The sequence below is a fragment of the Macaca mulatta genome, chromosome 1, assembly GCF_049350105.2.
Source record: "Macaca mulatta isolate MMU2019108-1 chromosome 1, T2T-MMU8v2.0, whole genome shotgun sequence".
In the NCBI taxonomy this organism is placed as follows: domain Eukaryota; kingdom Metazoa; phylum Chordata; class Mammalia; order Primates; family Cercopithecidae; genus Macaca; species Macaca mulatta.
The window spans coordinates 112,059,952-112,085,292 of NC_133406.1; the positions used below are offsets into that span (position 1 = coordinate 112,059,952).

Below are 25,341 nucleotides of genomic sequence, written 5' to 3' on the forward strand. Positions count from 1 at the left end.
TGCAAGAAAAATGCCTCTCCTGTTTTGGGCACTCAAAAATTACTGCCTTCTTTAGGGAAGGGTGTGGAGGAGGGAAGAGAACCCAGGCCCAGAAGGAAGAGCTTCTGGGGCTGGGGAGGTGAGGGAGCCACTAGGTGGCACCCTGGCTCCACATTTGCTCCAGACCTTGCCTCTCCCACTACTCACTATCCCCAAAATCTCAGACCCTACCTCACTCACCCCGGGGCCTGCTCCACTGGCCAGCCCTCCCAAGATGACCAGACTCCCCTTGGCTGTTCTCTAGGAAGTCCTTCCTGAGATCTAACCTCAGTCCCTTTGGCAATACACTGGGCTTCTTGACGATCTTGGAAATACCCAGGACATACAGGGGACAGAATAATGTGGTGTGACTACAGGTTCTAGAAGCGGCTGTAACTGATATCTGTGTTATTTAGCAAGTGAATATGTAACACTATTTAAGGGCTTAAAGGTATTAGGTCATTGAATTCATGTGTGGGTGGGACAGGGGTTAGGGCAGGCTGGGGATAGAACAAGGACCACTCAGTCAGCAAACATTTATAAAGTCTATTGTGTACCAGAAACAGAGAGGCACTGTGAATACAGAGGCACCTTAAGAAGCCTAAAGTTGGGTCTGGGGCTATGGCACATGCCTGTAATCCCAGCACTTTGGGAGGCTGAGGCGGACAGATTGCCTGAGCTCAGGAGTTCGACACCAGCCTGGGCAATACGGTGAAACCCCATCTCTACTAAAAAAAAAAAAAATTAGCCGGGCCTGGTGGCAGGCGCCTTTAGTCCCAGCTACTCGGGAGGCTGAGGCAGGAGAATCACTTGAACCTGGGAGGCGGAGGTTGCAGTGAGCCAGGATCGTGCCACTGCACTCCAGCCTGGGCGACAGAGCAAGACTCTGGCTCAAAACAAAACAACAACAACAACAACAACAACAACAACAATAAAAAACTAAAAAAGAGAAGCCTACAGTCCAGTGGAACCTGCTTTCTGCAGCAGGAGGAACTGCAGTTAGATCTAAGGAAGAACTTCCTTTCAGGCAGAAGATCAGTGGTATGGGCTGGGGAGGCTTTAGGATTTGGTACCCAGGCCTGTGAACCACTGCTCCTCGAAGAAGCCTAGTTTTACCCTGTTCATGTTGCTCACCTTCTGTAGGTGCTTAAAATTCTTGCTTCCTGAACAGCTGCCTGGTAAAGTTGGGTTGCTGAGAGAGAGATTCAGGCTAGAAGGTAGGTAGGATTCAGTGTCCTGGGGCAGGTGGCTGGGCCTGGGAAAGGGGATGCAAACTGGCCTACTTGGGTTCCCAGAGGGTGGTGACTTTCACTGTGGCCCCTTGGGGCTTCTCGGTTTCTTTCTTTCTTTTTTTTTTTTTTTTTTTTTGAGACGGAGTCTCGCTCTGTCACCCAGGCTGGAGTGCAGTGGCGCGATCTCAGCTCACTGCAAGCTCTACCTCCCGGGTTCATGCCATTCTCCTGCCTCAACCTCCCGAGTAGCTGGGACTACAGGTGCCTGCCATCATGCCAGGCTAATTTTTTGTGTTTTTAGTAGAGACGGGGTTTCACCGTGTTAATCAGGATGGTCTCGATATCCTAACCTCGTGATCCGCCCGCCTTGGCCTCCCAAAGTGCTGGGATTACAGGCATGAGCCACCGCGCCCGGCCCTCTCAGTTTCATTTTTAGGGCTCATTTCCTTCGTTTGCATAACGAACGCTCAGGGAGGCTGCCAGGTTCCCCTAAGCCCCCTCCTCTTCCTTACCCACTCAGGAAGTAGATTTGCTGAGCTGGAGGTTTCTGAAGCTGCTGAATCAGAAAGAAAAAGAGAGCCACGAACCCAAGGGGTATGTTAAGGAGGGCCGGGGTGCCAGTGACATTGGCTGCTCTGATCGCCCTCTCTCTGGGATGCCCCTGGGAGGCGATTCTCACACTCATCACAGGCCACAAGGCCCTTCTCTCTAACACACCCATGCAGCACTGGTAGCGGGGAGGAGCCCAGGGTCCAGGTCTTCGGATGATCTCCTGACCATGGGTCCAGTGTATAGAGATGAGTCCAGTGAGGCTAGAGCCAGGGGACAGCATTCCCTCTTTCCCACAGGGCTTGGGGATAGCTCTGGCCTGGGAAGGGCTTGGGGGAGCCTGTGGGTAGACTCACTGGATTCCGCCACGTGTCCGTTTGGCCTCCCAGGGTTTGGGCTGGGCTTTTCCAGTTTCAGCACTTGGCATTTTTAGCACTTGGCTTTCTGCCTTTCCCTCTGGGAGCTTTCCCAGCTTGCCCAAGTAGGGCCTGCTTCCCTGAGAGCTCAGCTCAGGGGTCCTTGGGAGGAATCACTAGAGTTGGGGGTGGCCTTCTTGGGCCTTCTACTCTCAAATGGAAAAATTATATTTCCTTTGGCCAGTCCCAAAAACTCATTTCCCGATAGTCCCCAGTCTGCATTCCCCCCTCCCATCCTTGTCTCTCATTCTTCAGCCTCACCTCCTTCCCAGGCTCCTTTAGCCGCCCTTTTCCCAGTGCCCTCAGCCCAGCCTCTGCCACCCATGCCCTCTCTGGTCCTGTGCCTCCTCCAGGATCTCCCCCGTCTCCTGCTGCCTCCCCAGGTCCTCTAGGCCCCAGCCTTTCCCCATTGCCTGGCATTCATACCCATCCTGGGGTGACAGGCGGTGCAGACAGATAGGGTGAGTGGGTCATAGGTGGTGGTAGGTCACGTCATTTCCCAGCCTGACCACCCCTATTGGCTTCTGGAAGGTCAGAGACACATGCTCCTTTTGAGAGTGGCTCCCAGCCTTGTCCGGCTGGGCCCAGGGACACACACTGGACTGTCTGGCTGTTGCCATGGGAACCTCCCAGGGTTACCCTGACGCAGGAATGTCTCCTCATCCTGCCTTGTTCTGGGCCACGGATGTTCCTGGCCCCTTCACGTGCTCACAGCAGGGGTCTGGTAGGGATACTGCAGGTTGCAGGGTGGGGGTGTGGAGGGCTGTTGCCTAAATCAGACAAGAGGTTCTTCCCCTCCCCGACTCAGCTGCCTGAGCCACAGAAGCCCCTTGTTAAGCACTTATCTGAGTTCCCCGTCCCACCTCTCCCAGGCCTCCCTTAAGGTGGCCACACATCTCTTTGGTAACCTTTGGCACCCAGGATAGGTGACTGCCCGCTCCCAAATGGAGAACAGTGAACCCCTTCCCTGCTTACCTGTTCTTCTGGCTGGGCCTGTTCCTGGCTCACCTGTTCCTGGGCCAGGTGGGGGCCCAGCCCAGAACTTTTCTAACCAGAGCTTTGGCCTGAGCAAGATTTGAGGTCAGAAAACCCAGAGTGTCGGTCTCCACCACTGCCCACCTGTGGGCCTTGGACAAGAGGCCTCTCCTTGCTTAAGGGCTCAGCTTTCTCATCATTGAAGTGGAGACCACAGACACTGCTCTCAGAGGCTGTCCCCAGGGTGAAATGAGTCAACTTAAGCTACATGAAAAGGCTTTGCAAGCTACAGGGCACTGAGAGCAGTTATTTTTATTTTACTTAACCTCTAACGGGGAAACTGGGAGCCTCTGGGAGCTACTGATATGGGAGGAAAGGGTGTTGGTTCCCCGACCACGACCACGTGGCAGGAGCTGGCGGGAAAAGATGCTAACTAGCATTTAGGTCTCAACACTGTGCTAGATGCTGTGGGGCCCCCAGTCCTTGCCCTGAGGCTAATTGGATTAGCTGCACACAAAGCAGGATTTTAATAGTACTCTCTTAATGGTGCCAGGAGCAGTCTGCCAATTGGGTGAAGAGGAAGGAGGGGGTGGCCTTTGAGTTGGATCTTGAAAGATAATAGGATTTCAGAGATGGGAGAATGGGGGAGGGCATTTCAGGCTAGGCAAAGGTGAGGCCTAAGGTGGGGGTATTATAGCCTATAGCTAGAGGGTTCACAGAGGGGGCAAATTCTCCCACAGGCAGCCTGCAGGTCTGAGGGGAAGGCTACTGTAGGAAATGGGAAGGGTGCCACTAATTCTCACCATTCCCCCAACCTTCCACTTCCTCTCCAGAGCAGGGCCCCTTTGCAGGAGTTCTCACCAGCATGGGGCACTTACCTTCACTCAGCCCCAGGGGAGGCACTCAGCAGAGGGGAGGGAAATCCACTGAGGTCATCACTGAGGCCCTGTTCAAAGTCAAAGGGACAAGTCATCTGGCTAGAGCAGGATAGGCAGACACCTGAAGCCGCATGCTGTGGAGAGGAAAGTGCTAGATGGCTCCCTTTGGAAGGTCTATCACCCATGGGTCAAACAGGCTGGCCATCAGTGCTTGCTCATCTGGAATGACAGGACTAGTCCAGAAAAAGTGGCATGAGGCCAGCAAAGGAACAGGCTGACTGGGCGCTGGGGCTCATGCCTGTAATCCCAGCACTTTGGGAGGCTGAGATGGGAGGTGGGTTTGAGGCCAGGAGTTCGAGACCAGCCTGGGAAACACAACAAGACCTTATCTCTACTAAAAATAAAAATAAAAAAAAAATTAACTGAGCATGGTAGCACACACCTATAGTCCCAGCTACTCGGCTGGCTGAGGTGCAAGGATTGCTCGAGCCCAGGACATCAAGGCTGCAGTGAGCTTATGATCTACCACTGCACTTCCAGCCTGGGCACAGAGTGAGACCCTGTCTCAAAAAAAGAAAAGAAAAGAAACAAGCCATGGCTGTCATCTAGGTGGGTCATTAACTTTTCAAAGCACTTCTATACCTTTTATCTCACTGAGAAGTAGACTTTGAAGAATGTTAAGACCACCAGTACCTCTATTTAACAGATAAAGAAACTGAGATAGATGTGACCTGTCCATTGGTGGGGGGGGAAAAAAAAGAAAGAAAGAAACTGAGAGAGGTGAAGTGACTTGCCTAAGGTCACATCCTAGCTAGACAGTGGCAGTGGAAGAAGACTGGCCCTAGGCCACTCTTAGGACGCCTCCCCTTCTCCAGCCCCAGCTGGCTGAAGGTTAGTAGCACTATCCCAGCTCCCATTTGTGTTCCCTTTGACTCCTCCCTGAGCCCCATCCTATACCCCCACTTTAGCTTCCTGGGCTCCTGGCCCTGGAGGCATTTCTTCTCTGGCCACCAGCTGCCACCTTATTGGCTCCAGCTAATGGGTAGGAGAAGGTCAGTTCTGGAAGGGCCCATGCGAGCATCAGTCCTGCCTCTTGTTGTTCAGAGGTGGAAACGGAGGGAAGTGACTTGTCCAAGCTCACAAAGCTTGCTAGGAACAGAGTGGAGATCAGAGCCCAGGGCTGCTGACCCCTGGCTAAGAGTCCCCCTCGTTCTTCTTCCCTCCCCCTCTGTTCCCCTCCTGTCCATGGCTCTGTGAGCTTGGCTCTGAGGTGTGGTCTGGAGGAGCTGCTTGCTACAAGTCAGGTTCTTCCTCATCCTGTCCCTGAGCAGTGACCTCACGCGTGGCTCCCTCTGCAGAGATGCCTGGTGGTGGCCACAGCGGGGCAGCAGCAGGAGGAACTGGAAGCTCTCCTTGCAGAGGAGTGGGATGGGAGGGAAGGAAGGGCCTCTAGGAGCTGCCCCAGGAACCTGAGCTGGGTATGGTGTTATAAGGTCTTAAGCTTGAGGGTACCCACAAAGGCCCATCTAGCCTCAGGGGTGAAATGGCTTCCCACCCCTCCCCCATAGACCCCCCATTCATTTATGCATAAGTAATTTATGGGGCACTTATCCTGTCTCTGGTCCTGGGCCAGTACCACTGGATATGCAAAAGCAGCCATGTAAAGCCCAGTACAGTGTTGTGGGGAGAAACACTGGGATGGAGCTCCCACTGCCAACGGAGGCCTGGTCTGCACATCCAGGAGGCTGCCTTGGCCTGGAAAACATCCGTCTTTGGAGCCAGACAGACCCAGCTCCACCAGTTACAGCTCCTAACTTTGAAGCAAGTCTCTCAATCTCCTTTTTTGATTAAATGAGAATAGATTTGACACACAGTAAGCACTCAATAAGTGTAAACTATTAACCACCTGGGTAGAGAGACATGAGTAAACTGATAATTACAGTATAGAATGAGATACCATGATATGGGTAAATACGGGGTGTATCAGCAGTACAGAAAATGGGTTTCTGATTCTAACTTGGGGGGTGGAGGGGTCAGGGAAGGCTCCCTGGAGGAGGTAAGACAAGCTAGATGTTGAAATACAAGGAGTTCATTCCACACAATGAAGATGGGAAGGTGTCTCAAGCAAAGGGAATGCCATGAGGATGCATTGTTAGAGTCATTTACAGCTGATAGCAGAGCATCCTGCAAGTATTAATTTATATCAACCTTCTCTCTCCAATTTTTAAGCTTACACTCCATTTTGAAGCTATCTTGTCCTTGCCTGTCTCCTGCGAGAACGACGCTCTTTGAGAGCAGGTTCTGTTTTGTTCCCTGTTGTGTCTCTAGTAATACCTGACACATTTCGTATATTTAAATACATGTTGTGTGAATGAGTGAATAAACAAATGAATCGACTTCTCTCCAATCAGGTCCCCAAAGACTCTGCCTCCCCTTCTTTTTGCTTGTCGTGCTGTTTCCTTACAAGCCCCACCCCATTCCATCCCTTACCTGCCAGGCTCTGTTGCCCCTGCAGCAGCAGTCATCAAACACACGAGGACTGATTCACAAACCACATTGATAGTTACCAGCACGGGCGAGTGCCTGGGTGAGCTGGGCAGTGACCATGGGAAGAAACACTGGACTCAGAGGCAGGGAAGTGAAGCAAAAGCAATTGGTGGTGTCACTGAGCCAGGATGGATGGCATGTGGTTCCACTACGGGACAGGCTGGCTTTGGGGGCTGATCTTGGTACCCCCTGCTCAAGACTCCTCCACCCGGGCAGAGTGCCCCTTTTTAGGCTCTGCAGAGCTGGATGAGCTGGTCCCCTGCCGGCTCAAACTGCCTGCATGTGTGAATGCGGTGAGCAGGCTTCCTTCAAATAGGCCTAGATTTGACTTCCAAGCTGTCCTCTCCACCAGTGAGGTAGACCTTTCATTGCTCTGTCCTTCTGCAGAAGAGTGATTTCAGGGTAGTTGTGTTCCCGAGCTCTGGGGGGTACCTCTCTTTTGTCTGAGGCCAACACCGGCTTCCTCAAGCATCATATTCCTGAACCCTCCATGAGGCCATGGTGTCAGACACCCTTGGCTTCCAATTTGAGTCCCCGTGTTCTCTGACTCACTTGCCCAGTCGTCTCTGCTCTTGTCAGACAGTGTTGCTCCTCTCCTCTTTCTGGCTTCACCCTCGCTAGTGCCCAGCTTTCAAATAGTGCCTCACATCTGTGCAGTGCTCTGCAGCTCACAAAGGATTTCCACACATTTACTTTTTTTTTTTTTTTTGGAGATGGAGTCTTGCTCTGTTGCCCAGGCTGGAGTGCAGTGGCGCGATCTCCACTCACTGCAACCTCCACCTCCTGGGTTCACGCCATTCTCCTGCCTCAGCCTCCCAAGTGTAGCTAGGACTACAGTCGCCCACCCACGCCTGGCTAATTTTTTTTTTTTTTGTATTTTTAGTAGAAATAGGGTTTCACCATGTTAGCCAGGATGGTCTTGATCTCCTGACCTTGTGATCCACTCTGCTTGGCCTCCCAAAGTGTTGGGATTACAGGCATGAGCCACCACGCCCAGCCACATTTAACTTTTTTCCCTGGGTTGTGGAAGGCAGGCAGAGCATATTATTTTTTTTTTTTTTTTTTTTTTTTTGAGACGGAGTCTGGCTCTGTCGCCCAGGCTGGAGTGCAGTGGCTGGATCTCAGCTCACTGCAAGCTCCGCCTCCCGGGTTTGCGCCATTCTCCTGCCTCAGCCTCCCGAGTAGCTGGGACTACAGGCGCCCGCCACCTCGCCCGGCTAGTTTTTTGTATTTTTTTAGTAGAGACGGGGTTTCTCCGTGTTAGCCAGGATGGTCTCGATCTCCTGACCTCGTGATCCGCCCGTCTCGGCCTCCCAAAGTGCTGGGATTACAGGCTTGAGCCACCGCGCCCGGCCAAGCATATTATATAACGTAACCAGTTCCACCAGCTAGTGGACTTGGGAGGGAAGTGCTACTTTGGGGAGTATTTGAGCAAGTGACCTTGAAGGGTTGGGTTGATGAGCATGTGAATTTGCAGGCTGAGCAGCTTCTGGTGATGACAAAGCCCAGGTTGTGTCCACAGGAGCTGGCCTCTGAGGAGGAGAGGGGGAAAAAGGCTTTGAACAGCCAGAGTCAAGGGGTTGAGCAGTGGGGTGTTGGATGGGCTGGCCATGACAGTGAAGTCACTGAGGATAATGACAGCAACTGTGTAGAAAAGGAGACTGGGAGCCAGTGGCCGAGTCTCAGAAAATGAGAATGAGGCCAGGTGCAGTGGCTTACACTTATAATCCCAGCACTTTGGCAGGCTGAGGCCAGAGGATGCTTGAGCTCAGGAATTCCAGACTAGCCTGGCCAATATAGCAAAACCCCATCTCCATATCAAGAAACAAAAGAAAATGAAAATGAACCACCAGGATTGCTGGGCTGCCAGTACTGAGGAAAGCAGAAGGGTAGCACAGGCAGGTGGCATGAGCCTTAGAGGAACCATAGTTTTCCAAGAGGCAGGATGAGTAACGGTGTGGAAATTAAAATGGGGAGGAAGGGAGGCCACAGACTCAAAGCGGATGCTGAGGAATGAGGGCTGGGAGACAAAAGCCACCACTTGAGACTGCGGTAAGGGACAGTGGAGTTCAGTTGAGGCAGCAGGGGGAGGGGGACTTCTGAGACTAGTTGGGGGAACTAGTTGGGGGAAGTTTTTATTTTTATTTTTATTTTTTGAGACAGAGTCTTTCTCTGTTGTCTAGGCTGGAGCACAGTGGTGCAATCTTGGCTTATTGCAACCTCTTCCTCCCAGGTTCCAGTGATTCTCGTGCCTCAGCCTCCTGAGTAGCTGGATTACAGGCGCCCACCACCACGTCCAGTTAATTTTTATATTTTTAGTAGAGATGGGGTTTCGCCATGTTGGCCAGGCTGGTCTCGAATTCCTGCCCTCAGGTGATCCGCCTCTGCCTCCCAAAGTGCGGGGGGAGGAGGCCAGGGATTACAGGTGTGAGCCACTGTGCCTGGCCTGGGGGAAGTTTTCTGATCGCTCACTAGGTATTCAGGCAGCTGGATCTCAGAGTCCGGGAGGGAGGTAAGGGGTGTGCATTGGGTCAGGTGAGGAAAGAGACTCCGGGAGTAAGTTCTGACTCCTTCCATGTGACTCAGGTAAAGCAGGAGATTTGCACTTTCCGTGGAGGCCCAAATACATGTTTATTGAAGATGAGCTGGAAAATCTGATTCTGCGTTGAATGACAAAGTGCTAGGAATAAATAACAAACCCTTACATCTGGATGATACTTGAGAACTTACAAAGTATTTTTTGTACCTTGTCATTTATTTTCTTCATTCCTTTCTTATTATAACCCTGGGAAGTGGGCGTTATCAGTGGTAAACTCAGAGTGACTTGCTAAGTGTTCAAGCTGGGACTGAAAAGCCACTCTGTGCTGCCTTCTAGTGCGTTGATGAGTGCAGTGCTTTCTGGGTTGTAAAAAAACAAAACAAAACAAAACAAAAAAACCACACACACACACACACCCTACTGAAGTCTGTTCTTTTTGCATCTGACCACTCTCCTGTGCCTCTTTTCATTCAGGAAATTAAGGTTTCTCCCTAAGTCTCCACACTACACTTTTTCTCTAGTGGAGGCAGTAATGAGTTGCAGGCTCTGTTCTGACATGCTCAGAAAAATGCAGGACTGCAAGTCATAGCCAAAAACAACTCCACGTACTCAGCTGGGGCTACCCGTCAGCTACTGCGGGCAGAGGCAGAACCGGGGATTCAGGGAAAGGACAGATTATTCTTATTCTGCCTCTCAAACTCCTGGCTGGGAGACGTACTTCGGATGAAACCAGGCAATCTCATCAAGGGATTCAACGCTCCCTTACTATCGATGTCACCCACGCCGTTTCAAGTGCTCTTGCTTCCGAAAACCTTTGATCCGGAGGCTGCGGCTAGAAAAGCAACCAAAGGTTTCTTGCCGGGCTTAACGGGCCACATCTTAGTGACGGCTCGGGTTATAAAGTCTGCTTGGCAATAAAATATCGTGTGAGCGATTCCGCTCCTCCCCCGACATGACGTGACCACACACGCCGCTGGCGTCAGGGCTGCCTTACACCCCCAGGAAGACCCATTCCCACTCTGGGGCACCCGCAGATTTGCTGAGGCACATGCACTATAACGCACAGGCAAAAAGGCAGTTTCCAAAACGTCTCCCAGTGATCACGCTCCAGAGATTTTCTTTTCCTAAAGTTTTTAGGGCTGCGCGGAAGGGAACATGGGGTTCACCTTAGGAAATTTCAGACGCCACCCCCCTCGGAGGAAGGTAGTCGCGTCCGGTTCCTCCCCGGGTGTCAGTTAAGCAGTCCCGGCTGTGAGTAAAGGTTCTGGGCGGGGCTGGACTGTTCTAAGTGAGTTCGGGTGGGGGAGCTTCACGAGGGGAGGCTGCCGTGTGAAAGAACCGCCTTTCTCTCCGCGGGTCTCACCCTTTTCTCCTGGTATCTGTTTGGACATGAATTGAGCGCACAGTCGCGGACGGTCAGCCCTGTTCGCAGCTATGGCGAGGAGGGGCGGGATTGCTCCGTGTTGCTGCTCCGCTCAGTGGCCGCGTCCATTCCGCGCGGTGTCCGGAGTTTAGGGGTAGGGAGAAGTGTCAGCTTCAGGCATCGCGAGGCGTGGCGGCCCATGGCCCCGCTGGGAGGCGCCCCGCGGCTGGTGCTGCTGTTCAGCGGCAAGAGGAAATCCGGGAAGGACTTCGTGACCGAGGCGCTGCAGAGCAGGTGTCCGTGGGGCGGGAAAGGTGGAAGGGGGAGCTCTCCGCATCACGTGACACGAGGAGTGCTTTTGGGTGTCACCGAGTGAGCTTTGGAGTAGGGGTCCTCCGTTTGCAAGGCAGGAGGAGCACTGGGTTGGGGAAGGTGGAATGTCACCATTACATAAAACAGCAGTCTACACACGGGAGCCTCAAAGAACCAGGTGACCATCTCTCCAAAGACCTTCAGCTACAGGTCTAAGAAGTATTAATAATGGTTCCTACGAAGGCACTTTCTATGTACCAGGAGTTGGATACCAGCCTGGGCAACATGGCGAGACCCCGCTTCTACGAAAAATCCAAAAAGTAGCTGGGCGTGGTGGCGCGCGCCTGTGGTCCCAGCTCTTCGGGAGCTTGAGGCAGAAGAATTGCTTGAGCCAGGGAGGCGGAGGTTGCAGTAAGGCGAGATCGCGCCACTGCACTCCAGCCTGGGCGACAGAGCAAGGCCCTGTCTTAAAAACAAAAACAAAACCAAAAAAACCCTCTTCACTTCTTTGTTAGGTACTGTGTGCCATTATTAGCATCTGCATTTCACAGATGAAGAAACTGAGGTTCTTAAAAAGTTAAACAGGCTGGGTGTGGTGGTCATGCGTGACAGAGGTGCGAGGATCACTTGAGAGCCCGGTAGTTGGAGACCAGCCTGGGCAATACAGTAAGACCCTAGTCTCTACAAAAAAATTGAAAAGTTAGCCTAGTGCGATGGCAAGCACCTCTAGTCCCAGCTACTCAGGAGGCTGAGGTGGGAGGATCGCTTGAGCCTGGGGGCTGCAGTGAGTTGTAATCATGCTATTGTCCTCCAGTCCGTGCAGCAGAGCCTGAGACCCTGTCTCGAAGTAAAATAACGTACAAAGCTAACAACAATAAAAAACCCTTGCCGGTCGCAAAGTAAGTGGCAAATTCAGGATTCAAATTCAGTTTTGTGGTTCATGATGGGCATCTCAGCAATTAATATATAAGTGAAACAAAAAGAAAAAAAAACCCAAACAAATTCAGCTTTGTCTTGCGCCAAGGACTGGTTTCTTTCTGTTTTATCTGACTGCCTCCCCAAATAATAATACCTTTTGCACAGTGTTTTCTGTCAAAGCAAGATCTTCTGTGCGGGAGCATTTTGCTGAGACCTGGGCTAGGAGAGCAGAGGATGGGGAGAAACTGGAGTGGGGCTCCTCTCCTCTTGAAGGCCAGTGTGGTGGGGGTACCAGGAAGCTGCTTTTGGATATCACAGGGGTTCTACAAAGGTGTGGGAGAGCCCAGAGCAGAGGTCACCACCTGAATTTTTCACCACTAAGTATCTCACCACCTTTTCCTAAGTTGCATTTCTCCTCACCTTCAAACTCTGATGTCAAATAGTGGTCAGAAGCACAGGCTGTGGAATTAGACTGCTGGGATGCAAACCGTGGCTCCCTGTTGATTAGTGTGTGATCTTGTACACATCTCTCATTCACTCTGTGCCTTAGTTGTTTTTTTTTTGAGAGGGAGTCTTGCTCTGTCACCCAGGCTGGAGCGCACCCAGGTTGCGGCTCACTGCAACCTCTGCCTCCTGGGTTCAAGCTATTCTCCTGTCTCACCCTCCAGAGTAGCTGGGATTACAGGTGTGAGCCACCGCACCCAGCTAACTTTTGTATTTTTAGTAGAGACAGGTTTCACCATGTTGGCCAGGCTAGTCTCAAACTCCTGACCTCAAGTGATCTGCCTGCCTCGGCCTCCCAGAGTGCTGGGATTACAGACGTGAACCACTGCACCGGCCTGTGTCTCAGTTTTGTCATTTGTAAAATGGGGATAATAATAGGGTGGTTGTAGGGATTAAAGGAGATAATGTGCGTGAAGGGCTTAGAATAATTATTGGCACCTAGCAGAGGTGCAGGAACTAAATGTTTTTATATTTATTTTACCAATCCTGGCTTCACTACTTACAGTGTTGCTTTGGGGAAGTCAATCCTCCTTTCACAACCTCAGCTTCCTCATCTGAAACATGAAAATAAGAACACTTACAGCCAGGGCAACATAGTGAGACCCCATCTCTACAAAAGATAAAAAAATTAGCTGGGTGTGGTGGTGCATGCCAGTAATCCCTGATACTCAGGAGGCTGAGGTGGGAGGATTGCCTGAACTCAGGAGTTCAAGATTGTAGTGAGCTGTGATCATACCACAGCACTCTAGCCTGGGTGACAGCAAGACCCTGACTCTTTTTTTTTTTTTTTTTTTTTTTTTTTGAGACGGAGTCTCGCTCTGTCGCCCAGGCTGGAGTGCAGTGGCCGGATCTCAGCTCACTGCAAGCTCCGCCTCCCGGGTTCACTCCATTCTCCTGCCTCAGCCTCCCGAGTAGCTGGGACTACAGGCGCCCGCCACCTCGCCCGGCTAGTTTTTTGTAGTTTTAGTAGAGACGGGGTTTCACTGTGTTCACCAGGATGGTCTCGATCTCCTGACCTCGTGATCCACCCGTCTCGGCCTCCCAAAGTGCTGGGATTACAGGCTTGAGCCACCGCGCCCGGCCGACCCTGACTCTTAAAAATCCAAAACAAAGAACACTTATCGCCGGGCGCGGTGGCTCACACCTGTAATCATAACACTTTGGGAGGCTGAGAAAGGTGGATCACTTGAGCTCAGGAGTTCAAGACCAGTCTGACCAACATGGTCAAACCTTTTTTTTTTTTTTTTTGAGACGGAGTCTTGCTCTGTAGCCCGGGCTGGAGTGCAGTGGCCGGATCTCAGCTCACTGCAAGCTCCGCCTCCCGGGTTTAGGCCATTCTCCTGCCTCAGCCTCCTGAGTAGCTGGGACTACAGGCGCCTGCCACCTCGCCCGGCTAGTTTTTTGTATTTTTAGTAGAGACGGGGTTTCACGGTGTTAGCCAGGATGGTCTCGATCTCCTGACCTCGTGATCCGCCCGTCTCGGCCTCCCAAAGTGCTGGGATTACAGGCTTGAGCCACCGCGCCCGGCCAAGGTCAAACCTTTCTCTACTAAAAATACAAAAATTAGCTGGACGTGGTGGCGGGGGCCGGTAGTCTCAGCTACTTGGGAGGCTGAGGTAGGAGAATAGCTTAAACCCAGGAGGTGGAGGTTGTAGTGACCCGAGGTAGTGCCACTGCACCCAGCCTGGGCTACAGAGTGAGTCTCAAAAAAACAACAAAAACAAAAAACACTTGTCTTCCCGTGCATTAAGTGTATCTGTGAGCATCTTGAGGCTAGGACAGGAAGCATGTATCATTCACATGTGTATCACCTAGATCCAAATATGGTACCCAATAAAGCATTGGTTAAGCAGGGAGGTGGAGGTGGAGGTTGCGGTGAGACGAGATGGCGCCACTGTACTCCAGCCTGGGCGACAGAGTGAGACTCTGTCTCAAAAAAGAGAAAAAAAAAAAAAGGGCCAGGTGCAGTGGCTCACTTCTGTAATCCCACCACTTCGTGAGGCTGAGATCGCCTTGCAGTGAGCCAAGATCGCGCCATTGCACTCCAGCCTGTCCAGCCTGGGCAACGGAGCAAGATGCTGTCTCAAAAAAAAAAAAAAAAAAGTTGGTTAAGTAAATTAAATAATGAATAAGTTATTTTTATTTATTTTTTATTTTATTTAATTTATTTAATTTATTTTTTTGAGATGGAGTTTCACTCTTGTTGCCCAGGCTGGAGTGAAATGGCACGATCTCGGCTCTCGGCTCACTGCAATCTCCGCCTCCCGGGTTTGAGCGATTCTCCTGCCTCAGCCTCCCAAGCAGCTGGGATTACAGGCATGCGCCATCATATTCGGCTAATTTTGTACTTTTAGACACAGGGTTTCACCATGTTAGTCAGGCTGGTCTCAAACTCCTGACCTCAGGTGATCCACCTGCCTCAGCCTTCCAAAGTGCTGAGATTACAGGTGTGAGCCACCGCACCTGGCTTTTGTTTCAGTTTTTTTACATTTGCTTTTCTTAGTTCATTTTTTTGAGACAAGGTTTCACTCTGTCTCTCAGGCTGGCGTACAGTGGTACAATCGTGGCTCACTGTAGCCTGGAACTCCTGGGCTCAGGAACGCTCCCACCTCAGCCTCTGGAGTAGCTTGGAGTACAGGCACATGCTGCCATGCTCAGGTGATTTTTAAACTTTTTTGTGGAGATAGTATCTCTGGGTCTTACTGTGTTGCCCAGGCTGGTCTTGAACTCCTGGCCTCAAGCATTCCTTCTGCCTTGGCCTCCCAAAGTGTTGGGATTACAGGTGTGAGCCACCACGCCCAACCAGTGAATGAATAAATGATATGTGTTATGGTGACCAAGTCAGTAGAGACAGGTACCTCTGGCTGTGAGATAATTAGTTTAGGGTCTGGGCAATAACCTAATCCAGCCAGAATATTGCATGCGTGTTCACACTGTAATTATCACTTTATAGATTTTACCTGTTAGTTTCAGGGCTCTTTTATATTCATTAGAGTTTCATAATAATCCTGTGTGGGAGACAGAACAGAAAGTATTATCATCATTTTCCGATGAAGAAATAGGATCAGGGACACTGAGACCTACCAAAGTTACATAATACCAGTAGTAGAAATGGGACTTCAGCACAGGCCTCTTGACTCTCTTTCTGGGACCTGGAAGCTCCTGGAAATTCTAGGCTAACTGGATTCTGATCTCCCTGTCCCTCAGACTCGGAGCTGATGTCTGTGCTGTTCTGCGGCTCTCGGGTCCACTCAAGGAGCAGTATGCTCAGGTAGGTGGTGCTCTGTGGCATCCGGTGTGTTGGGCGGGGCCGGCTCCAGGACTTTGCAGCTGTGGCTGCTGCCTGAGTCACTGGCATGATCCTCGTCACCACTGCTGGCAGGGCGGTGGCCAGCTCTTGGTTTTCTGTGAGTGGACGTTGTGGGGGCATTTTCAGCTTATATTTCTTTCCTAATAGCCTCCCTCCCTTCAGAGTGAGTTCAAGAAGGTGTGCCCAGGAAAGGCTGTCGACACTCGAGTTGGTGGCTCTGATTCTGTGTGGTTAGTAAGGACCTGACTGTGCCTCCTCACACCACCCTCTCACTCAGCTGGCCTGACACAGCCCCTGGAACTTTGTTCCTAGAAATTTAGTACAGGCTGAGCACAGTGGCACACGCCTGTAATCCCAGCACTTTGGGAGGCCAAGGCAGGTGGATTGCTTGAGTCCAGGAGTTAGAGACCAGCCTGGCCAACACGGTGAAACCTCATCTCTGTTTCTTTAAAAAAAATTTTTTTAAAGTAAACAACAACACACAAAGAAGAAATTTAGTCCCATAAGTTGTCAAAATATATCATTAAGTGGGGGAAAAAAAAGCCAATACCAAGATGTAGAACAGTGTGTAGAGAATGTTACATTTGTCTAAAACTGAAGAGGCACTTTGTGACCAAGAATTGTAAAGGAATTCTAAGTGTATCTGCTCATATATTCGGCTATTTAACAAATATTTACGGGGTGCCTGTCTCATGTTCAGCACTGTTTCAGGTGCCTGGGATGTGTTCCTGCACTGCGCGGGAAAGACACGTTAGAAACTGTACCATTGGGCCGGGAGCTGTGGCTCACGCCTGTAATCCCAGCACTTTGGGAGGCCGAGGCGGGCGGATCACAAGGTCAGGAGATCGAGACAATCCTGGCTAACACGGTGAAACCTCGTCTCTACTAAAAGTATAAAAAATTAGCCGGGCGCGGTTGTGGGCGCCTGTAGTCCCAGCTACTCGGGAGGCTGAGGCAGGAGAATGACGTGAACCCGGGAGGCGGAGCTTGCAGTGAGCCAAGATCGCGCCACTGCACTCCAACCTGGGCGACAGAGGGAGACTCCGCCTCAAAAAAAAAACAAAAAACAAAAAACAAAAAAAAAGAAACTGTACCATTGGTTGCCCCCAAGGAGGGGACAGGGTGAGAGAGAGATTTTTCACTGTAAATTAATGTGTATCTTTGAATTTTGAACCACGTGGGTTAAAAATAAATAGGCTCGTTAAAGTAGAATAAAAAAAAATAAGTCAATGGGAACTCTCAGAATCTTAGACTTCGGAAAGAGAACCTGGAAGGCAAGATCAGCCTCCCACATGGTGAAGAGCCCTCTTGTTGCCCACATTTTGCCCTTGGCCTCTAGGTGCACCCTTCTGGGACATGTGCTCTGGCCCCTCCGTTGGCCTGAGTGTGGCCTCCAGAACCACATAAAATGAATTGTCCCCCCTTCTGTGTGCCAGCTCTGCCTCCATGGGAAGCATTGGGTCATCTCTCACCAGCTGAACAGACCCATTCATAGGGTGGCAGCCTGAGGAATTGTAAGAATAACTAAATTAAGTCATTTAATTTTTTTTCCTTTTGAGACAAGGTCTTGCTCTGTAGTGCAGGCTGGAGTGCAGTGGCGCATAATGGCTCACTGCAGCCTTGACCTCCTGGACTCAAGTGATCCTCCCACTTCAGCTTCCCAAGTAGCTAGGAATACAGGTGCATGCCACTATGACTAGCTAAGTTTAAATTTTTTTTTTTTTTGTAGAGATGGGAGTCTCATTATGTTGCCCAAGCTGGTCTCCAACTCCTGGGCTCAAGCGATCCTCCCACTGTGGCCTCCCAAAGTGCTAGGATTTGGGTGCGAGCTACTTTGCCTGGCCTGGTTTACAAAAATTTTAAGCAGGATTCTTTCCCAAATGAAACTGGACACAGAATTTCTTTGCATCCAGGAGACAGACTGGAAGTGACTCTGCGGGGTGGTGGGTTGGTGGTGGGGAGATGGGAGGAAGGAAGGGGTGAAGGGAAAGGCACTGAGCCTTCCCTAGTGGGGCCTAGGCACTTCCAAAGGCCTCCCAGGATCACTTTCAAAACCGATCTTCCAAAATTCCCAGACAGGTCTTGCTTCTGTCCTTCTGAGTCAGACTGGTGGGGTTGGGTGGGGGCGGGAGGAGGAAGGAGCAGGAGTTTGCATTTTTATTTATTTATTTATTTAATTTATTTATTTGAGATGGAGTCTTGCTCTGTCACCCAGGCTGGAGTGCAGTGGCGCGATCTTGGCTCACTGCAACATCCACCTCCTGGGTTCAAGCACTTCTACTGCTTTAGCTTCCTGAGTAGCTGGGATTATAGCCATGCGCCATCACGCCAGAGTAATTTTTTTGTATTTTTAGTAGAGACATGGTTTCACCATATTGGTCAGGCTGGTCTCGAACTGCTGACCTTGTGATCTGCCCACTTCGGCCTCCCAGAGTGCTGGGATTACAGGCGTGAGCCACCACGCCTGGCCAATTTGCTTTTTTTTTTGAGTTGGAGTCTCACTCTGTTGCTCAGGCTGGAGTGCAGTGGCGCGATCTCAGCTCACTGCAAGCTCTGCCTCCTGGGTTCATGCCATTCTCCTGCCTCAGCCTCCTGAGTAGCTGGGACTACAGGCACCCGCCACCACGCCTAGCTAATTTTTTTGTATTTTTGGTGGAGACAGGGTTTCACCGTGTTAGCCAGGATAGTCTCTATCTTCTGACCTCATGATCCCCTCGCCTTGGCCTCCCAAAGTGCTGGGATTACAGGCGTGAGCCACCGCGCCCGGCCCCAATTTGCATTTTTAAAACCTCCATGGAAGATTCTGATAGGCCAGACTGCCCTTGCTCTGTGGAAGTCCAGCACCACTCTATCCCCCACTCCCATTAAAAAGCAAAACCAAAATGAAATGTTCATGCATTGATTTCCTAAGTCACAAGGGGAAATATAAACGACAAGCAGACCACGATATTCCTGGAGGGAAACCAGTTCAGGAGCAGGAGGTGGCTACTGACCTCCTCTTGCAGCAAGGGGAGCAGGTGGGTGATCAAGAAATTGAGAGCCTGAGGGGAGAAGGTCTTGCTGCAGTGAGCTCATGGAGGAGCCAGAACCTGAACTGGGTGATGCTTCTCAGACCCCTCCTATCCTGGATCCCTTTAGATGGACCCCTCTGCTTGAGGGGGGAGAAAGGAGCTCCCCAGGTGGTCAGAGTAGCCTCTCCTGCCTGGGGGGTCCTCTGGGTGTGGGAAGCCTTGCACATAAGTGCCCACAGCTAAATGGAGTGTTGCTGTTTCAGCAAAGGCGCCAGGAATTTGGGGATGGGAAGGGATAAGGGGGAGAGGAAGGAGACACAATCTCCGTGGGATTTGGGATGGGGGCAAACAATGCTAGTGGGAGGACATGGAGTGCAGGAGTTTTTTTTCCCCCTCAGATTTCCCACTTTAGTTGAAGGCTAAACCTTTGCCCAGGGGATGCAAACTAATTTCAGGATTACTTTAAGCCAGAAATAATTGGGAAGGTAAAACTTGCAAAAGAGAAACCACGTCACACATTTCAAAGACAAATTGAAACAATTTCTGGATTATCCCCAGACCTTTCTTCTGTCTACCAGTGATCGGGATTTCTTAGTTGCTGGGGTTCTTTCCCTTGCAGACCTTTGTTCTGGCTGAAACCTCATTAATCCTTGCATCAGCCTTGGGAGAGGCAGGTGAGGGTGAGGGATGGCTCTTCTGCTGTTTTAGGAGAGACCACTGAGGTTGAAAGGCTGGTGACATAGACATAATGTCCTTTGGGCAGGAGCATGGCTTGAACTTCCAGAGACTCCTGGACGCCAGCACCTACAAGGAGGCCTTTCGGAAGGACATGATCCGCTGGGGAGAGGAGAAACGCCAGGCTGACCCAGGCTTCTTTTGCAGGAAGATTGTGGAGGGCATCTCTCAGCCCATCTGGGTAAGAGGGCTCCATGGCAGCATGAAGAACACCTGTTTCCCGAGCTCTTTGCTGTGTCTATCTCTCTCTGTCTCCACTGCCACCGTCCTGGCCCAAGCCCCCACCATTTCTGGCCTGGACAATTGCAGTAGCCTCCACACTGGTCTGTAGCTGTGGCTCTTGCCGTCTGTGTTCTATTCATTACACAGCAGCCAGACCGACATTTTATTATATATTTATTTATTTATTTATTTATTTTTGAGATGGAGTCTCACTCTTGTCGCCCAGGCTGGAGTGCAGTGGCGCAATCTTGGCTCATTGCAGCCTCCGCCTCCTGGGTTCAAGTGATTCTTCTGCCTCAGCCTCCCAAGCAGCTGGGATTGCAGTTTTTTTTGTATTTTTAGTAGAGATGGGTTTTCACCATGTTGGTCATGCTGGTCTCGAACTTTTGACCTCAGGTGATCCACCCACCTCAGCCTCCCAAAATGCTGGGATTACAGATGTGAGCCACTGCGTGCAGCCCAGACTGACCTTTTAAAAACATGAACCAAGTGACGTCACTCTTCTGTTTAGAATACTTTGGTGGCTTCTCGTTCTCATGTTCTGTTTAGAATACTTTGGTGGCTTCCCGTTGTTCTCATGAACAAAATGAAAGTCCTTCACATGAACTTCTGGGCCTTGTGTGATCCAGTTTCTGCTACCTTTTTAGCCTCCTTACTCCTTGAGCTGCAGCAACACTGGCCGCCTTGGTCCTCAAGTCAGTCGAACTCCTTCTGGACTCAGGGCCTTTGCACATGCCCATCCACCTGTCTGGACTGCCCTTTCTTTCTCTCTTTCCCTGGTTAGCTTCAGCTCAGTTTACATGACACCTCCACAGGGAAGCCTTCCATAATATTCAAGTCTTAACTGGTGCTCCCTGGCAGGTGCTCCTATATCACCCTACCCTTTTCTTCCTCATTCATTCTGCCAGTGAATATTGAGTATCCACTTCTGCCAGGTATATTGGTGCAAAAATGCAATGAAGTCTCTTCCTTCAGGGAGCTTACATTACAGCTGAGGGTGGTGGGGAGATAGGCACAGAATAAATACAGAATATATCAGGCGGAGGTAAATACTAAGGAGTAAAATAAAGTAGGCCTAGGATATGAGGAGAGATAGGGAAGTGCTGATGTTTTATTAAGGGTGCCTGGGAAGGCCACACTGATATGATGATGTTTGAGGAAGACCTGAAGGAAATAAGGGATAACTGAATGGATATTTGGGGAAGTAGCTTTCCAGAGAGAGGAGGAAGTGCAGAGGCTTGAGTGGTGAGTGTGCCTGGTGTGTCTGAGGACAAGCCAGGTGGCCAGAGTGGGTGAGGGTGAGTGGTGGGAGGTCAGGTCGGACTTCCCAGGGAGGACCTTTGGGAGAGCTGGGATTTTATTCTGAGTGAGATGGGGAGTCACTACAGGGTTCTTAGCAGAGGAGAGACATGATCTGATTTAAGATTGAGAAGGCTGGCCCTAGCTGCTGTGGGGAAGATGGGAGCAGAAGCACAGGGACCGGGTGGAGTATTTTTTTTTTCTTTTTTTTTTGAGACAGTCTCACTCCATCACCCAGGCTGGAGTGCAGTGACGCGATCTCGGCTCACTGTACCCTATGCCTCATGGGTTTAAGCGATTCTCATGTCTCAGCCTCTTGAGTAGCTGGGATTACAGGCATGTGCCATCATGCCCAACTAATTTTTGTGTATTTTTAGTTGAGACGGGGTTTTTCCATATGGCAAAATTCAAACTCCTGACCTCAAGTGATCCACCCACCTCGGCCTCCCAAGGTGCTGGGATTATAGGCGTGAGCCACCACGCCTGGCCAGGACCTTTCTGTAACAGACAAAATGACTATGGTTGGGGCGCAGAGGGGAGTGAAGGTAGAGTGGAAATAAGGAGTCGATTTTGCATGTATTTTGAAGAGAAAACCAACAGGATTTGCCCATGGGTTGGCTGTGGGGTGTGGGAGACTATACCAAGGATTTTGTTCTGAGCAGGTGGACAAATATAGAATTACCATTTTCTAAGACAGGGAAGGTTGGGAGGAACAGGATTGGAGAGGAAATCAGGAGTTGAGTTTCAGCCGTGTTGAGGTTGAGACACTTGTTGACATACACTTTAATCACACGGTTATTTGATCACTAAACATCTGTTCAGTGTCTCCCACTAGACTGTAAGCTCTGAGAGGGCGGGCACAGGGTCTGTTTTGCTTACCACTCTAGTCTTAGCACCTAGCACAGTGCCTAGCACACAGTAGGTACTTGCTATAATACTTGCTTAATTGGATGAATGAACCTGTCAGCAGCACTGCCTGACATGTAGTCAGCACTCAGTGGCGTATGTTCAATGAATGAGTGAATCCGTGAATAGTGAGTCTAGCTGCTGACTTGCTCATGAAGATGTGGGGTAGAGCCACACCCCACACTGCCCTGGGTTCTGGAGTCCCCCACCTCCCCTCTCTTCTAGCATCCTGTCCTGTTGGTCACCTGTGTCCCTCCCCTGCAGTTGGTGAGTGACACACGGAGAGTGTCTGACATCCAGTGGTTTCGGGAGGCCTATGGGGCCATGACGCAGACTGTCCGCGTTGTAGCGTTGGAGCAGAGCCGACAGCAGCGGGGCTGGGTGTTCACGCCAGGTGAGCCACTCCATGTGTAGGGCACAGGAGGACACAGGCTACCCACCCTGTGGTTTGTCTCCCTGGCAGGCCTGGGGAAAGTGAGTGAGGGATGATAAAGGAGAATCTGAGGCCTCCTGATTAGGGAGTAGCATGGTGGAGGAGGTCCTGGGGGTCAAGGTTCTCTTGGTTTAACCTAGGCTATCTTCTCATGGCCAGTGGGCTGCTTTGGTAGTCTGGCTGGGACCCACCCCCATGGTTCTTCACCTTTGCTTTCCAGCCCTGTAGGGGCTGACAGTGGTCAAGGGCAAACCTGACAAAGCTCACTTCTTTTTAACACAGTAGTGGAGTTAGAAGTTAGTAGTGGAGAGGAAGTTCTGCTGGGAGCTTCAATGGTGCAAGCCCAGGACCCACTCTGTGGGCTTCTGAAACACAACTCAGGCTTCCTTCCTGCCCTAGATCACTGTGACTTGGAGCAGTTCAGATCCAATGGGTATGACCACTGCTAATGCTACTCATTTCTGGGGCACTCACATGGTCCAGGCCTGTGCTAAGCATTTTACATGCACTGTCTCACTGTACCATCAAAACAGATTCAGCAGGTAGATGCTGTTATTAGTTTACCCGTGGTCTGATGAGGCCCTGGCCTGAAAGGTTAAGTCTCTTTCCCAGGATCACAAAGAGTGAGAGGAGGAGCTGGCCTCCTGACCCTCTGCTTCTAACTCTGGCACATGCTGCCTCCTGAGGGGACTGAATTGGACAGATTTAGGGATAGAAAAGGACACAACCACCTTGACAGAAAATGAAAACACAGTTGTGTGTGGTTTTAGATGTCCGGATTCACCCTCTGTAGGCAGTAGCAAGTAAGAATTAAGTCAGGAGGGATCAGCTGGGGGGCCCAGGTGGCTGTGGGCTGCTGAACCTGCCATCGTAGTGTTTCAGGGGTAGGGAAGTGCCTTCTGGGTGGGTAGTCCTTAGCTCTGGGGTAGCAGAGGAGAGGCCGGGAGGGCCCACTCCAGCTGGGGCTAGCAGGCCTTGAAGACTGGTGTCTGTCTGGAGGGCTGGGGCCTGACCTTGCCATGCTTCCTTCACAGGGGTGGACGACGCTGAGTCAGAATGTGGCCTGGACAACTTTGGGGGCTTTGACTGGGTCATCGAGAACCATGGAGATGAACAGCGCCTGGAGGAGCAGTTGGAGAACCTGATAGAATTTATCCGCTCCAGACTGTAGTCGCTAGGTTCTAGGAGTCAGCTGGGGCCTGCTGCGGTGGGGGTGGGGCTGACTCTGCAAGATGAGGGGTCCCCTGATCCTGGCCAAGGTGAGGAACAGACAGAGGGGAGTCTAGATTCTGAAGGGGTTGGTGGATGTTGGGCAAAGCAGGAAACGTCTGGAGACCTCATTTTCTCCATGGGGAAGACAGCCATGCTCTTCAGGAGGAGACTCCAAGGGCAAAGGAGGGTGACTTGGCTGTGCTTGAAGGAGAAACCCTGCTGTCTCCCCAGCGCCAGTCCCCTCAGCCTGTGGCAGCCTGGCACCCTGACTGGATGTTCTCAGCCCCTTGTTCTGGGAAAGAACCCAGGGCTCCCCAGTGTGTTTACTAATAAACCTCTTTGGAGCACACTCTCAGAGCTGCTTATCTCTCATTTCCCTGATGCCAGCCTGGCTTGGGTGGGGTTTAGAAGGCCTTAGGGTGTCATGGTGGCTGGGAGGGGGTCCCTGTTCCACCTCCCACCTGGCTAGAATGTATCCTGCACAGGTTGACCTATGCTGCACCTCACAGGCAATAGGCCTGTTTATGTTGGAGGTGGGATTGGGTTGAGGGCCTTACCCTCTGGGATAGCCCCATGAAAGGCTGTGATCCACAGAAAGTGCCACCAGCAAGTGCTCCCTCCCCGCCTCTTTTTTTCTTTGAGACAGGGTCTTATTCTGTCACCCAGGCTGGCATGCAGTGGCGTGATCATAGCTCATTACAGCCTTGACCTCCTGGGCTCAAGCAATCCTGCCTCAGCCTGCTAAGTAGCTAGGTCTACAGGCACACACCACTACATTCGGCTAATTTTTTTCATTTTTAGTGGAGACAAGGTTTTGCTCTGCTGCCCAGGCTGGTCTTGAACTCCTGAACTTAAGCAATGCTCCCACCTTGGCCTCCTAAAGTGGTGGGATTACAAGTGTGAGCCACCATGCCCGACCCTGCCCTTGTAATTTATATAGCCTTTTATAATTTCCAAATTTCTTCTAGATTCTTCATAGCCACCCCCTGAAATGGGTGAGGATAGGATTTTCATCTGCATTTAGCAGATGCCAAGAACTCAGAGAAGTGAAACAACTTCTCCAGGGTTAGAGGGCTTAGTAAGTGTCAGTGCTGCGTGGAACCCAGGCCACTAGACTCCTGACCAGGCCCCTTCTGCACATTCCTATGGGTGTGGTACAAAGTCCCAAGGCACCTTGCTGTCCCCAGGTCAAGCCTAAGTCCTCCAACTCTGGCCCTGGCTTCGTAATCCTCCCACAAATTGTGTTCTCACAGATAAGGGGACAGCCAAAGAAATTACAGTTTCAGTGTGACCCAAACTGAATTTTGTACATTTCTGCCCAGATCTCCTCTGCTCTGCTGCCATCATCCTTGCTGGGTGCCAGGCACTGGGGACATAAAGATGAACAGGTCACAGGACTGTTCCTTAAGGAGCTCTTGATCTCGATCAGAAGCAGACACCCCCCAGGTGCCCAGGAACCTGAAGGCCGTGCCAAAGACAACTTCAGTTCTTTGGGAAGGAGGGGGCGCTTCCATGACACCCCAGGCCTGCCGTGCCAGGGTGAGCACTGACCCCTTGTCCCAGGGCCACTGCCGTTGCTGCTTGGAAATCCCTCTCTGGAGCTGGGAGCAGATGATTGTGAACAATCCCAGTCATGAAAATGTCCAAAAGTCACTGAGGCCAACTCTGATGAATGTGGGAGGCAAAGTTTTTGGGTTACAAACCTTAACGAGTATAAAGAAGTCAAATGGGGGCCGGGGTGGGGTGGCTCATGCCTGTAATCCCAGCACTTTGGGAGGCCAAGGAGGGTGGATCATTGAGGTCAGGCGTTCAAGACCAACCTGGCCAACATGGTAAAACCCCGCCTCTACCAAAAATACAAAAATTAGCTGGGCATGGTGGCAGGTGCCTGTAATCCTAGCTACTCAGGAGGCTGAGGCAGGAGAATTGCTTGAACCTGGGAGGCAGAGATCTTGCCACTGC

The 25,341-nt window shown here is 51.1% G+C and overlaps 1 protein-coding gene across 6 annotated transcripts; it reads left to right on the forward strand.

The window, feature by feature from the left end:
- The first annotated feature begins 1,757 nt into the window (after positions 1 to 1,757).
- PMVK (phosphomevalonate kinase) lies at positions 1,758 to 23,728 on the forward strand. Of its 6 annotated transcripts, none has more exons than XM_077945010.1 (5): positions 1,758 to 1,844; positions 15,459 to 15,522; positions 19,336 to 19,488; positions 21,999 to 22,128; positions 23,202 to 23,728. In XM_077945010.1, exons 3-5 carry the CDS (start codon positions 19,402 to 19,404, stop codon positions 23,336 to 23,338), a joined length of 354 nt encoding a protein of 117 aa, XP_077801136.1. In that variant the 5' UTR covers positions 1,758 to 1,844; positions 15,459 to 15,522; positions 19,336 to 19,401; the 3' UTR covers positions 23,339 to 23,728. The 6 variants fall into 6 exon arrangements, with proteins under 6 accessions (XP_077801136.1, XP_077801127.1, XP_028684387.1 ...); XM_077945001.1 differs by lacking the exon at positions 1,758 to 1,844 and adding an exon at positions 10,684 to 11,007; XM_028828554.2 differs by lacking the exon at positions 1,758 to 1,844 and adding an exon at positions 10,684 to 10,811 and having other exon boundaries at positions 19,281 to 19,488; positions 21,960 to 22,128.
- The last annotated feature ends 1,613 nt before the right edge of the window (positions 23,729 to 25,341 follow it).